The sequence below is a fragment of the Cupressus sempervirens genome, chromosome 4 (genome assembly GCF_028749045.1).
Source record: "Cupressus sempervirens isolate cs-2001-9-10 chromosome 4, ASM2874904v1, whole genome shotgun sequence".
Taxonomy (NCBI): domain Eukaryota; kingdom Viridiplantae; phylum Streptophyta; class Pinopsida; order Cupressales; family Cupressaceae; genus Cupressus; species Cupressus sempervirens.
Window position 1 is genome coordinate 911,918,594 of NC_143121.1, and position 15,353 is coordinate 911,933,946.

Consider the following 15,353-nt stretch of genomic DNA (forward strand, 5'->3'; position numbering starts at 1 on the left):
AGCTCATAATCCATGGGAATGAATTATTGCTTCAATTTAGCTATCATCTGATCCCATATGGTGATTTTGTCATTTCCCTTTCTATTTCACTCCAACTAAAACTCCTGGCACTAGATCTTTGCATGTCCCTTTAGTTTCACCTTCACAAACTTGACCCTATTAGAATCCTCAATATCTTCATACTCAAAGTACTCCTCTAGTTCATTGATCCAATCAATTAGCTCCTCTGGGTTAAGATTTTTCAAAAATGTGGGAACCTCAAACTTAGGTCTTTTTCCAATCTTGGAGATGGCTTTAAAAATTCTTTCTTCCTTTGTGTTTAGAACTACCTCTAGTTTGGCATTTTCTTCTTTTTTGTCCTTATCCTCACTTTCATCTCTTACAAAAAGATTTATTCCTCTGCATATTTGTTCTTCCAATGCTTGCATTTCTATTTGGAGGCCTCTAAAATAGTCAGGTGTAACACCTACAGCTCTTCCACCACACTCTCTTCATAGAGGCATTTTTGCACTTATGTTGAAATCGTAGTGCAAACTGCCTCACAATCAGTGATCTATCTACACACTCAGCCCAAACTATGATCCTGGTGTGAACTACCTCATAGTTAGTGATCTATCTACACACTCAAGAACTCAGCTCTAATACCACTTGATAAAGGGTACTCCCACTAATACCATTAACCCATAACATAAACAAAGAAACAACAACAAATGTGAGAAAAAAATATGGACATCTTATTATCACTGCAAATGCAATATTACAAAATTCACAAGTACAATATGCTAACCCACAAGGGTGCCTTCATCACAGTAATCAACAAGGCTAAGTTGCAAACTACCACCCAGAGATGTTCTAGACAATGTTTGGGCCTTTCTTAAATAGCAATTTTATGCCACCCAGGAAGGTTCTAGACATTCAAACTTAATACCTAGGGCCGACAGACCCTAAAAATACATATATAGTCAACCAAATACATCTTTGACATTTATTTTAGGAATTTTGGTTAGCCCAACTTTGGAAGACCATAACTCTCAAACTGTTACTTTGATTGGCTATTATAACCACTTTTCAGAAATGCCAACTCCTTATCTACAGGCTCCAAATTACACAAGCGCCATTCTATCAAGTTTTTAGACCTCATCTAGGGCTTCTAAGGCTTTCATAACTAAGTTCAAAGATTATTCTCCAATATTTTCCACTAAAAATCTGCAATAACTTCTCTAATACTTAAGTTGGAGCAATGAGATTTGTATGGTAGGCTTATAATTCTAAAATGAACCTTCATGTAGAGAATGAGAACATTTTGAGCTCATATGACAAACTTACTAAAAATAACAAGTCCCCAAAAATAGCAACCCCCATATCAACTAGTCCTTATTAAAATAGAAAAGGTTGAAAATAAAAATATTTTTGGGTGATTCAAGATTTATCTTATACCCAGGATGCTCCTACATCACTTCCTCCTAGCTTGGTTCAACAATTTCTAAATCATCATCAATCATTCCCTCCAACTTGAACTTTAGCTTTAACAAGGTAATTAAGGGGAGCATCAACCTCGAATGGTCTCTCTTAACCACCTCATGCTCATTGCCACAATTTTCCCACAAATCCTCCAGGTGAGGAGTTGATTGAGACTGACCCTTTATCCCAAGCACCAGTTATGCAAAACCTTTACTGTCAAAATCCCTCCTCCCTTGATAAAAATCGAGGTTAAAACTGAGTAGGTTACTTCCAATTATAGAAGCATTAATCACAGTGCTACATGCTAGAGAATCGAGTTTGATAGGGAAAAAAGACTCCCATTTTTCTTGAGGAATATTATCTTTAATTACAGAAAAAAATTGTCTACATATCTCCATAATAACAAAGTAGTCTAGGGCATATAGAGGTAATTTCATAGGCTCTTCTTCAAATCCCCCTACTCTCAGGTATGTGAACATTGGAAATTGGATGTCCATAGGCTTGGATTAGCTTTTGGGCTTTTGGGGATATCCTCGGCATTGGGGTTTTCATAAGACTGAAATGCACATTCCCTATCAAAACATCATGTACTTTTTAAATTCTTCTAACACTTTGTCCTTGTGTCACAAGGGACAATATTGATAAATAGTTATATCTTCACTCCAAGGCTCATGAGGAATGGAGGCAATATTACTAACACATGCAATGCAATAAGTCAAGTAAGAGGACATATATAATTCATGTCTTGAGATCTCTAAGTGTTTGAGTTGACTCCTTAGTGAGCTAGCTATCAACTCTGGCCAAACTATAAACTAATTCCTAGTTAGGATAATATCTATGTAGTAGTACATCCAGTCTTCAAAGAGTAAGACATTAGAAGACCCCTTAGCTAAGTACAATAGAACCACCAGGTCATAGATATGAGGTTTTATATGGTCTTTGGCAACTATTTTGGGTAGCCTTGAACTTCCTTTATAATTTCATTGCGTCCACTTTTGGGCCATGAGGTTACAATACTTTGTAGGGTTCTCTTGGTACTGAACTAGGGATTGGGTAGGGCCAAAAGCAATAAAGGTGCATTTAGGTAAACACAAGACCAATGAAGTGGTTTCCCTAGAAATGGCCAATACTAGCTCCCCATTCCTATTCAAAATACTTCTGGTTCTTGCATCATAATGGTCAATACACAACTGAAGTAATTCTAGGCTTAAAAGAGTTAGAGGGAAAGTGAAAGCTTCAAGAAAATCACTCATCAGAACATCTAAACATCCTTTAATCTCATCAACCTATTCAAGAAAATTCTCTTGTAACTTATCAACCCTAACTCCCATTAGGTTGGTGTTAGAAATTACGGGCTTTTTACATTCAAGACTGGAAACATTCTTGAAAAAATTAGAGCAAACTTCATTCTAACAAAAGGAAACAAACACCCCAACACTGCTTTTTTTCAAAACAACAACACAGAAGAAGAGACAAGAAATTTTTCGCATTCTCGCCTGTAATCCACTAAAAAAAACCATAAAACTTCCCTTCTTTCACTGCTAATTGACCTTCAATTCACTTCAGCGTAGGATAAAATAATTAAGTGGTAAACTTGGCACTTTTAAAGGTAAGTTAACATACTTTTGAAAGTACCACCTCATAATGTGATATTTATGATGAGATCATCGTAGCCTAGCACACATACTTAAAACAATGATGGGACTTCCTTATTAAATGATCACCTTAAGGGAATGTCCTTGCAATAATTACAAACCCCAAACAACTGATCTAGCTTCGAAGTGAAATATTTTCCGTTTTATCACTCGTTGTGCAAATTAATCATCCACATCAAGTAATGATGAATTGGAATGGACACCTTAATCATTATTCTAATGTCATATCTAACATCTTGGGAATCACCACCTTTTCAAGAATAAGTAATACTGATGTGCATAAATCCTTAGTAGTAGAACTACTTTGAACCAAGTTCAAAGAGGTTTGAAGTGGTTCGGAAAAACATCTCCATTGTGCTTGATGGGTCCCACTTGCAAGATCAAGAGTCAGTCTCAAAACTTTGGAAAGATTCATGAAGAGGCATCACAAGACTCAACTTTCGGAGGTAAGATAAGACTACACTCGAACAAAAGGATATATGAAAAACTTGCTGACAAAAAAATTTGAAGTTAAGAGAGAAAATGAAAAACCACAATTGTGACTCAAAACTAGGGCTAACAAACTCCTAACAGGGTTGGCACAACTCCTAACAGGGATTCAAAGTCTCCTAACATGGACTCATATGTATTGAATTTATTCATAGACTCCTAATAGGGTCCATCCTCTAACAAGGAACATTTATATTAGTACATCATCTTGTGGGTACCATCCCCGTTAAGGTTTTCCCTTTGATCAAGGGTTTCCCTAGTTAACATATCTGGTGTTATTGTGTATGAGTATCTTTTTGTGGTTTCAGTTTATATTACTCTATATGGTGAAGTTTCTTTAAGGTTGATAATTGTGATAATAGTGGGATAACTGATTCAACATAAACCCTTGTCAGTTATATCAATGGACTGTATATTCTAACACCTTTTGCAAGCCATTAGAGATGAAATCCCTTACATCCATAATTCTTGTACATCCATGTCCGCTTAATCCATTCAATTGGTGAAGTGATCATATTGCATTCAACCTAAGAAGTCCTACTATTGTAAGGTGAATTTGTGCTTTTACTTTACATTTCAACATTTCAATTCAAGGTTAATTCCTAAACTAGGGTTTTACTAAGACAAACCCCCATCAATAATAGGAAAACTAGTTTGTTGCAAGTTCTCACAAATGAGAATACGTTCTAGATTTAGATACCCTTTTTGTCATTTTTCAGAACTATAGAATTAGAATAACATACAAACATAGTTGACTAGGGATGCATTGCTCCCCTACTTTAGGTGAAAGTCACTATCGTCAAAAATTCACCCATGCCAAATCGATGAAAGATTTATGGGTTTTGTAGATTTTGTAGTTTTAGGCCTAGATCTGGTGATACTTGTCAATTTGGAATAGCATATCAAGAAAAAAAAAAATTCTTTAATCTTATGGGAAGTCTTCTAATTTCATTCTCTATTTTAGCACATCTACTTATTACATCTAGTGTTTCATTTTATTTCATGGCTCTTGCTACATTAGGGCTTTAAGGATTTGGAATTCATTCTCCAAGTCTATAACCCTTAGATCTTTGTTTGCATTAGTTCTCGTCCATCACTTGGTTGACACTTATCTTCTTGGATATAGTTACCTTAGAGTTGGTATTGAAAGGATCAAATTCATTGATTCCCCTTTGAGGTATTAGGTTATGTAATGAACTTAGGTTTATTTCATTGTATCATAATTCCTAAGGTGAATTTCAAGCACATTCATTCATGGAGGTTTTGATTTACTTCAAATTCCTTTCCTATGTTTTTTTAGGTTGGGTCAAGGTTATACATCATTCAAGAACATATTCATAGATTTACATAGATTTGTATGAGATCTAGTAATACTACTTGCTAGCATTTATATTTCTATCTCATTTCAAGGTTAATTCATAAATTGGGGTTTGACCAAGGTAAACCCCCATCAACAAAATAAAATCGTATTTCTTGTAGGTTACAAATATTGAAAGATGGAATAGAGTGCACATTTGGATACCCTTTTCATAGATCTCCATCAACACTTTTCTTGTGAATATTGCATTTCATGTTGTTACTTTGTTCTTTCATACTTCTCCTAGCGCGTTAGGTGTCTATCAAAAAATTGGAAAAATAGTTGTTTATACTCAGTAGATTTCTAGTTTTTTAGTGAAGGGTCCATTTGGTGTGGAGCATTTGTACAAAGCTCAGAAGTTTGGTACAATATTCCAAGTGTTATGAGAAGGAAAAGTATGTAGTTTGTAATTGCAATATCTCTCAAGATCCAATCCGAAACACTAGCTAGTCTAGATCCACACTCTGGTAGAAACCTCCAAGGAAGATCTAAACTTGTGCTCACAAGCCCACCAAGCAATCTCCTTGTTTTCGAGCCCCAGTTACTAGCCCTTCTCAAAACTCACTCTTTTGCCACATCCTCTTCCCCAAGATGGATAAATCACGACTTAAAACTCCACAAGACCTAAGCCACAAGTTGGCCTAGCCTATTACAAATTAATATAAACCCTTACATTTAATAATATGCATAAGCCACAAGTTGGCTGCAACACAAATTAAATACCTACAACCCGAATTAAATGCATAAGTTGACTAACTACAAACAACTCGATTAACACATAACCAAGACCAAACTGAGCATCAGAGAAAAACCATGCCAAGTGTTAGCATTCCACCAAACATAATTGAGCTCCTTTATTGACCAAGCACCAAAATGTGCCGAGCCTTCCAAAATCAACTAAGTCTCTTCATTGATCGAGCTACTCGATCAACACTACAACCAAGCATAACCAAGCATAGTCGAGGACCATAAGCATCACCAAAATGCCTTTATTAACTGAGTCACTCAGTTAACACCACAACTACAAACTACTTAGTAATGACCAAGCGACACATCTTCCTGACCAAGTCCTCCAACTCCAAGGTCAAACCACACCATTCTGTAGGATTGCTAGCCAACCAAGGACACTCCTACATCAGACACCGTAGGTTCAAAAAAATGTTCTTAATAGCGCGAAGAACATCTTCTAGGATTCAACACATAAATCTCAAAATGGTTCTTCAAATGTGTTCATGAATGTTTTTCATATTATTTTCTTTTACATGCTAAAATTGTTATTATACATGTAAGTCAGTTAATGAAGTTGATACTCAGTATAGGAAGTGGAATCTACTTACTTAAAAAGGGCTTGGGGATAGTTGACCCATTCCCCCCCAGCCCCACCTTCTTAGTTATCTAACAATTGGTATCAGGGGATTGGTGCTTGGAGGAAGACGTTTGAAAGTCTTAAGCTAAAGATCTGAAGATATATAAGAGAGAGGTACTGAAGCAGAGCAAGGAGAACTTTCCATCATGGAAAAGCATAATGAGGTTGTACTTATTTGGCATTGGAGACTCTACATTGTACTACATGGACAATCAATACACATCGCCACCCCAAGGTCCTATGGCAATTGTGCATATGAGAGAAAAACAAGAACATAATTCTCTAATGATAGAGATTGCTTCTTTCCTTAAAGACATTGAATTGATAATATCAAAGATTGCGCCACTGCTAAGGGGACGCAAGACAAATATTGCCTATAAAATTGTAATACACATAGGTGAAATCCTCAAATTTATTAGTAAATGAATGTAAAATTAAATAACTCTAATCATTTAGTTATTTAAAAAATTTACATGTTATTTCGATAAAAAATTGAAAACTTTTAAAAACCAAAAATACCGAGTTCTAATTGATTGAAATGAATTATGTTAATAACTAGTTAACAAAACTCATTGCAATAAGTTATAATACAAACTATGGAATGCATACACTACATTAAAAACACTTGTTTTTTTTACCACTATATAGTTACATTGTTGTTTTGTTAAATACAAAAATGAACTATGTTTCAATGTAATAACCTAAAACCAAGACAATAAAGAAATTAGATAAGGACATAAGTAGGCACTTAGGTATATTGCACAATATAATGCAAAAAAAAAAAGAGAATGCACATGTTTGAAGGACCAGTAGATGTGCCCATTGTGCAAACAAAGGTTGTTGACTTAAATTTCAGGTTCAATATACACCACAAATGAAAAAATAGTTGAATTCATAAAGTCTAAGTTATGATGACTAAATAAAGCCATTCAATTCTATAACAATGTAATGCTTTAAAATGATATGACATCAGCTTTGTAAAAATGTAGCAAATACAAGCCTTTATTAACAAATCCATTTCATAATTATCATGGGAAAGAGAGTATAAAAGGTAAAATTTAAGATTTTACAAATATGAAAGTTTATATTTTATATATGAAAGTGAGTTCTCAAATAAACTTTGACAAAATAGATAGTGCCCGGTCTTTAACTCTTACTCAAAAAGTTCTATGAACCTCTAACAAGCATAAAAGAAAATTGAATTTATTTATATAATTGAACTTCTTTAAAACATGTTATTTCAACCATTTACTCCAAGTAAGTGGAAACCGCACCATGGAGTCCTTTTAAATATTATTTCCAACATTATAGATTTAGTCCAGTACTCGCGAAAAAGAGGCGTGAGAAGGTGGGAAAAGAATAATTAGTATTTTATGAAGTCCACTTGTTGAGAAAAAGCGATCGAAAGTTGCATAGACAATTTCACTGAATGCAGATTCATAGTTTAAATCGTGCGGATATGCGCGGCCGATGCCGCATTCTCGAGTTTTGACTTGAAATAAATTCATAAACAATTCAAAGCTGGCGCTGACCCACATTCGTTAAGATTTGCGTGAAACAAATCTGATCGAATACAACCGGGCCAGGCCATCAACATCATCTGCACGCATCTCTATTTTCGGGCTGTTAAATTAACGAACCGGCTCTTGTACCCTTCAGATTTCGGACAAAAACGAGTTTATTCCTCGTACTGCATATAGAGGTACATGTTGTACCGAATTTGGCTTTCTCATTTAAGTTCCATTTCGTCGCAGACGATCAACTTTTTTGAGCGTTCTGGCCACCTATAGTTCTGTTGTGCATGTTAAAATCATGCAAACAGAGCCGGACAGGGCCAAGTTTGATGAGCTACGCGCAGAAACGCTTTCATTGGTCGTTTGTACCGAAAACCCACATGTTACAGAGTGTTGCACGAGTTTTGTGAGGCTACTGGATTCGATTCCAGAACTTCAAACATTAAATGGCCGGGGAGTTCTTTCCATGGCAGCTAATCTCCAGGTGGGTCCTTTCCGAGACCTTGAAATTCTCTGTATTTTGTTTGACTTCACGCGAGCGGTCTTGTCTCACGTTGTTTCGAAAGATCATACCAGCACTCTTGATTTGCTTTCCCAAAAGAGGCATTTTGTTTCTGCATTTTCAGTTCCTCCGGATGAAGTTCGTATCCCAAAAGCACAAGTGAGGGGACTAGGGGTTTGCTCCTTTTCTCTGCGCAATAAATCTTTAGAAAACTCCCCTTCGCAATCCTTGAAAAGTCCTATTGAAGTTGTAGAACTGGATGCGACACTAAAAGAAGCAGAGGAGGCCCTCACAATTGGAGGTGATAATATGAAAGAGCTGATGCTTTCTATAATGGACTTGAAAGTCAGGCTTTGCAAGGCTGCAGAATCATTTGAGGCGATATTCTTCTCCGCAGAACCGCAGTTGCCAAGCTTTTTGGTGAGAGCCCATCTCAGAGGAGTAATGCAATCATTCCTAGCCTTTCAAAGTGAGCTCTCTGAAATTTTATGCTGGTTACCCTTTAAATTGTCTAGCCAAGTGGCTCGTAAGATTTGTCAATTAATAAATTTTAAATTTTTATTTGGCTAAGTTTGAATAAGAAATTTCAAAAATACCCTTAAAATTTTGACGACTACATCTCGATGATGGACCACATAAGTCTGATCCAAATATCGCTAAAAATATATATTTTTTGTCACAAGTTTTCTGTAATTCCCATTTTGCAAATTGTTATGGACTGGGAAAACTTTAATTCTTCATTACATTCAATTACTGGATTCACCAAAAACATGCAATTTGATTATAGCATTTTGTTGCCGCTGGAATATGCTATAATTTTCTGATTTTGATATTTTAAGTTGGAGAGATATACCAGTTATTACATGCTTCTAGTAATAATTTATTACTTGAAAATTTCTCTCTCATTTATGTAATTGTGTCTGGAAAGTTAATTTTACAAATTCGAATTTACCATTGAAGGTTTCTCTAGCACAGTTGAAGACTCAATTACTGAAGGTGGAGAAACACTGTGTCCAATTGGATGTCGGATTGCTAGACCGATGGTGGATAAGGTCGTCTTGGAGCTTTTGGATCCTGGCGGACCTTTCATACTTGGCATATGCGGACCTGGAGGCATTGGTAAAACCACCGTTGCAGCCTCTGTAGCTTCTGACTCTAAAATCAAGAGACGTTTTGTCGGAGGAGTTTTCTGGATCCCTGCGGACCAGAGAATTGTGGACCCCATGTCTCTGCAATCATGTCTTTGGAAGGCTGTCTCTGGATCAAAAACTGTTTTCAACTCTCTGGATGAAGGTCTTACTGCACTTAAAGGGAAATTCTTGAATTGCCTTCCGTCCCTCTTGATTGTGGATGGTGCCTGGGAAGCATCTCAGTTGGAAGGGCTCGTGTGTTTTGATGGCAAGCATCAAGGAAGGATTATTGTGACTACCTCAAACCCTCACATTCTTCCAGCCACGGACACCCACATCCATACACTGTGCTTTGTGAAAGAAGAAGATGCATCGGATTTGTTTCTGTGGGGTGCAGGATTGAATGATTCTTGGACCTTGGAGGAAAAGGAAGTGGCAGCCATGTTGGTGAATAAGTGCAGGGGTTCACCCTTGTTCATTCAAGCCCTTTCAAGCACTTTATACCCAGGATCAACAGAGAAACGACATATTCTGGATATATTGCCTAATAAAGGTGGGAAGTTTTATGCGGACAGGAGGACTATAGTGGATCAGAAGTTTAACACTCGGGAAACTGGAAATGAAGATGAAGTCTTGACTGAAAGTAATTCCGGTGTGAATAGTAATTCTGAAATGGAAACACATTGTATGTATGCTGTGTTTTATGATTGCTTTAATTCATTAGGATCAATGCATCCAATTTTGCAGGAGTGTTTTCTGGACCTTGCTGCTTTTCCAGAAGAAGAATGGTTAAGCTTGTCAATGTTGGAGGAGGTATGGCTGGCTTTCAGCAATGGGCTAAGCCATGAAGAGATTGTGGTCATCCTTAGTATTTTGGTATGCAGATCGATGGTAGAATGGCGGCTGAATATACGTGATAGCTGTAATCATGATCTTAAGATAGAGTTCAAAATCCCCAGGCTGCTACACAAGATGACCTCGAGAATGATTAATCTAGGTATCCAAGTGCATCCATGGAAGAAACAATGTCATGCTCATATGACTTCCCCGGAGCATTCCAACAAGGGAAAAGATATAGAATGTGGGAATATTTCATCAAAATACTTTGGGCACATAAAGAGGGTATTTGGTTTTGGTAATGCGTATGTAAAATGTGCCCGGGAGGACATGGATGTTAAGCCAGGTGAGATGGTTATGGAGAACTTAGGAAATAATAATCTGTTGGGGACAATGGATTTCGAAAGCTTTCCTATTTTTTCAAATGAAAAAAATGATTCAAGAAACATTGGCAGGGATTGTTGGACCAACCGTTTCCATCAGGAGCATCGTTTATTTGTGCCAGGCTGCAATGTGAAATCTGCACAAGGAGGGTTATTAAATGAGAGTTTGTTAAGCAGGGCCACAAAGATCTCTCTTTGCAATAGCAATTTTCAGGAGCTCCCATCTTCTTTCAGCTGTCCATTTCTTCACGTTGGGCTTTTTGCTGGGAATACACAATTATCATTCCTTCCCTCTTCTGTTCTAAGGAATTTGACTCAACTTCAAGTTCTTGATTTGAGCAGCTGTGTGTCTCTTACACACCTTCCAAAAGCAATATCTGCTCTCAACTCACTCCAACTGCTTGATCTCAGCTTTTGCACATCACTTCAATCATTGCCATCATCGATTGGCCATCTGAAAAAATTAAAGTTTCTCAGGCTGTCTGGATGCACATCTTTAACCTGTCTGCCAAAATCTACTGGTTTACTAAAAGAGCTGGAAACCGTGCAGCTTAGTGGTTGTATAAAGCTCAAAACTCTACCATCCACACTAGGGAGACTGCATTTGCTCAAGATTCTTGATTTGAATGGATGCTTGTCTTTACACTCCTTGCCTCTGTCAGTTGGTTTTCTCAGAGAGCTCCATGTATTAGATTTGAGTGAATGTAGGAAACTATCTTATACGCTTCCATACTATGCACAATTATTATTTCTTATCATAGGAATCCAGAAAATAGGAAGCATGGCAGTTCCAACTGCACTGTGGAATTGTAGTCAAGTTGAGGTACTTCGGTTGGCATCACTTAAGAACTTGACTTTTCTACCACATTCAATAGACAGATTGCAGCACATACGCCATCTTGACCTTTCCAACTGCAGGAGATTGGATATCTTACCAGAGCAGATTGGTAACCTGTGCCTGTTGCAAGAACTGGATCTGAGTCACACTGCCATTAGAAAGCTTCCAGACTCAGTAGGTAAGCTGGGCAACTTACTCCGCCTTGGTCTGCAAGGCTGCTCCAGGTTATTATGTATACCTAATTCCATAAGTCAACTGCCAAAACTGAGGTACTTAGACATGTCAGAGTGTTGGGATCTTGTTCTTCTTCCCAGCTCCATTGGAAATCCAAATTCTCTAGTTGAACTTGTGGAGCTTGATTTAGCATATTGTGGTTTCAAATCACTGCCAGCCTTCTCAGGGCATGCCCTCCCAAAGTTGAAGCAGTTGAGACTTTTTGGATGTCATATTCTTAGCACCCTTCCCCCTACAATGGAAAACCTAGCTTCACTGGAGAAGGTGGATTTGGAAGGTTGTTCTGCTCTGACTTCTCTGATAGGCATTGGGTTGGGCAAACTGGAGAAGCTAGAATGGCTGAGCCTAAGAAACTGCACCTGTCTGACTTCCATTCCAACCAAGGAGATTGTTGAGTTAAAATCTCTAAGGTATTTGGATGTTAGTGGCTGCACGGGATTGTCCCCACTTCCACAAACACTCATAGATCTTGCTGGTGAAGGCAACCTAACATTAATCCGATGGGGTTCTGTGTGGCCATAGCAAAGGTAAACAAATCTTCACTATTGCTGAAATTATTTCGTGCATTTCCATGTTGAATAAGAAATAGGTCTAATTGGTTGATACAAAGTGTCATTCTACATTTCAGCCGTTCACAAACATCTTAACAAATCTATTAATAAAATTCCTAACTTAATGCCCTCAATTCTTCCAAATTTTATGGAGGCATCATGTTTTGAACATATGCTACAAGGATACATAAATGTATGATTCATGATCTTGCTTTGTCACATAGTCTTAAATTGTTGGAATATTGAAAGCTTCCTAGGAGTAGAGCATATTTCTTCATGTCAATCTGCCTAAGAAGTGATCTGCACAAGGTGGTCTTTCCAGTGTTTCCTTTTTAATTCCACAGTCAACATAAATGTGCAATCATCTTCTTGTTTGTGACACTAAACCAATTGAGATTCAATTAAGGGTCACATATGATATAAATAAATCTTGCATCGGGTAGCTTGTTTGTTATATCCTTCTCCATATGTATAATTCAGATTTCATATCATTTTCCTTGTGTTTCGGAAACTGAGGGGGCATTGAGTCTGATGATCTTTGTTTTTGGAAGTTGTGTTAAATCTTCGTTCAGCCTTTACAATTCTTTGTAAAAGCATTCAGAAATATTTTCCTTGACAAGTCTGTTATTAGAAGGTTCTATGTGGAGCTGTAGTTCATTTAACCATATATGTAAAATTGTTTATGATTTTAATTTTTTAATGGGCCAATTCGATTCCAGGTCAATATGTATCATGTCATATAAACAGTGCCCCGCTAGATGGATGACTTCATCAAACATTTGAAGTTTCTATAAGAGGAGGTCAGTTATAGGATATATTAGAAGCGTCTAGCAGTGGAGGTTGTTTATGCATTTAGTAGCATTTTATTTTGTGTCTGAAAAGATTACACAGAGCAGAGCAGCACACAAGACTTAACCTCTCTTTGAATTGATAGAAAAGGCTCCATGAAAACTAAACACGACTCAACCTCATGTTATGGAAAAGATTTACAGTAATGCTCATTTTACAATGTCATAAATAGGGATTATACATACAGAAATAACTGAAAATTAACATGACCTATCTTAAATTAAAGAGATCAAATTTCCACAATCCATAGTAAAAATAAACTGATATATTTCTGGATTCGATTCGATGACCTATCTTGTTAAATAAAATTTCTGGAATGAGCTGTGTAAGTTTATTTGTTCAGCGTCTTGGATCAAACTGCATGATCCATCATCAGGAAACAATTGCCAGCAAGAGAATATAATAGTATGATGGTAATTGTTTCCTGATGAGGGATCATGGAGTTTGATCCAAAATGTTGAACAAATAAACTCACACAGCTGATTCCCGAAGTTTTATTTAACAATATCATGGACCGTGGAAACCATTTGTCTACAATAACCTATCTTTTTGAGTCTCTGGTTAGACATATGACTCAAAAGGTATTTATTTGACAAATTAGATTTCACATTTTGAGTACTTGCAAAATCGAATGACGCACTTAAACTAGTAATAACAAACACAGTCTTACTTGGTAAACTTAGAGGCTAGAAAATTCCCATATACAGAAAAATGCTGAACTTTACTGTCAACACATATCAACAACAGAAAAATGCATAATTGAACAACTTAGATGTATGCGAGTGTACAAGATGAATCACAATGCAAATATAAGCCTAACAGTATATCTCACTTTTAGCCCATGGAAACGAAAAATACTAATTGCACATTATTTTTAGCTTGAAAACTTGAATGCCAATTAACATATCATAACTTTCACTATTGTTAAGAATTGTTGGTGTAATTAAGTATTTACTAATTACACTTTACTTAAGTTTACTTAGGTTAATGCTTTAGCATATTAGTTGCATGTAGGCACCTAGGAGTTTGTAGATTCATATGAGTTGTTATGTTGACAACGCAGTAGTTTGCACTCCAGTTGAGCACATGTTGTCTACTACATCTTTTTATGAGATACACCTTTTCATTTTTATCTTCTCATTGTTGCACATGTTGGTTATCAAAATCGTTGATTAGAAACCTACGAGCCTTGCCTGTTCGATGCTAGGATATTTAATTGATTTTGGCCAACTTGATAGGATCAATTAAATTGATTTAAATCCTCCGTGCTTTTGGCTTCGCTAAACCAAGGCCTGTACCCCTGATCTTGGACAACAAAACTTGGATCCAAGATGTTTTATAGCGAATAGATTATAATGCAAAGGCAATCTCCTTAAATGGCAAGATTCTAAGGAAGAATTTCTGGATTACGAAGGATGAATAATCTTCAAATTTTAATTACTTTAGTAGAGTTGTGAATTGCTGAAAGGAAAATTTAAAATGAATTACTAAAACAAATAAGTATCAAACCCTTCAAAGAAAAAGATTTAGAAAATCACCAGCACATGAATTGAGAAATATGGATCAGTGCCGAATTTTTAAATAGGCAATAGAGTCAACAGTACATGTTCTCACATACAATTTTATGATATACAGTATCTATAAACAATCCAATTATCACGATGCATCAAATTATTTCCTTTTATGCGTATTTAAACTAGTCTATAATGTTTTAATCTATAAAAGGAGAAAATAGATACAAATATGAAAACAATTTTATTTTATTGTATTTGCATTTATCAAGTTTAAATAACAGTGAACAATTTGATCTACTTATCATGATAATGAACTATTAATAAAAAATAAAATGATTCACAAAAGATGAACTATATAATATTTAACTCTAACACAAATGAAATTTTTACTGATTACACTGCAAGGAAGTGATGTTGAAGACACCCAATTATTGACGCTCCATTCAACACAATTTCTCAAAATATTTGAAATATATGTCCAATAACCTCAATATGTAGGAGCTTAGTTCAACTTCAATCCTTTTCAAAAGATGAATTTGATAATATATGTCTCAGAATATGCAGAGCTTTTTATTTTAAAAAAATATCTTGAATGGTGTCTATTTGATTTTCTAGCACACATATTTATAGAGGTTTTAAAGGATGTCGGTTGTATTGTCAAACATTGCAACCT

The 15,353-nt window shown here is 36.2% G+C and overlaps 1 protein-coding gene across 7 annotated transcripts in view; it reads left to right on the plus strand.

Moving 5' to 3' along the window:
- The first annotated feature begins 7,862 nt into the window (after positions 1–7,862).
- Positions 7,863–15,353, plus strand: part of LOC149564366 (uncharacterized) — a 47,493-nt gene continuing 40,002 nt past the window's right edge. For 3 of the 7 annotated variants that reach the window (XR_016364196.1, XR_016364198.1, XR_016364195.1), the window contains exons 1-2: positions 7,975–8,813; positions 9,305–12,293. Coding sequence is in view for 2 of the 7 variants with exons in the window: in XM_089827427.1 (XP_089683553.1) it covers positions 8,141–8,813; positions 9,305–12,288 (3,657 nt within the window). In the remaining 5 variants the exon portion in view is untranslated. Of the gene's footprint in view, positions 8,814–9,304; positions 12,294–13,036; positions 13,118–15,353 lie in introns of all 7 variants that reach the window. The other 4 variants (XR_016364197.1, XR_016364199.1, XM_089827427.1 and 1 more) reach the window with 3 other exon arrangements.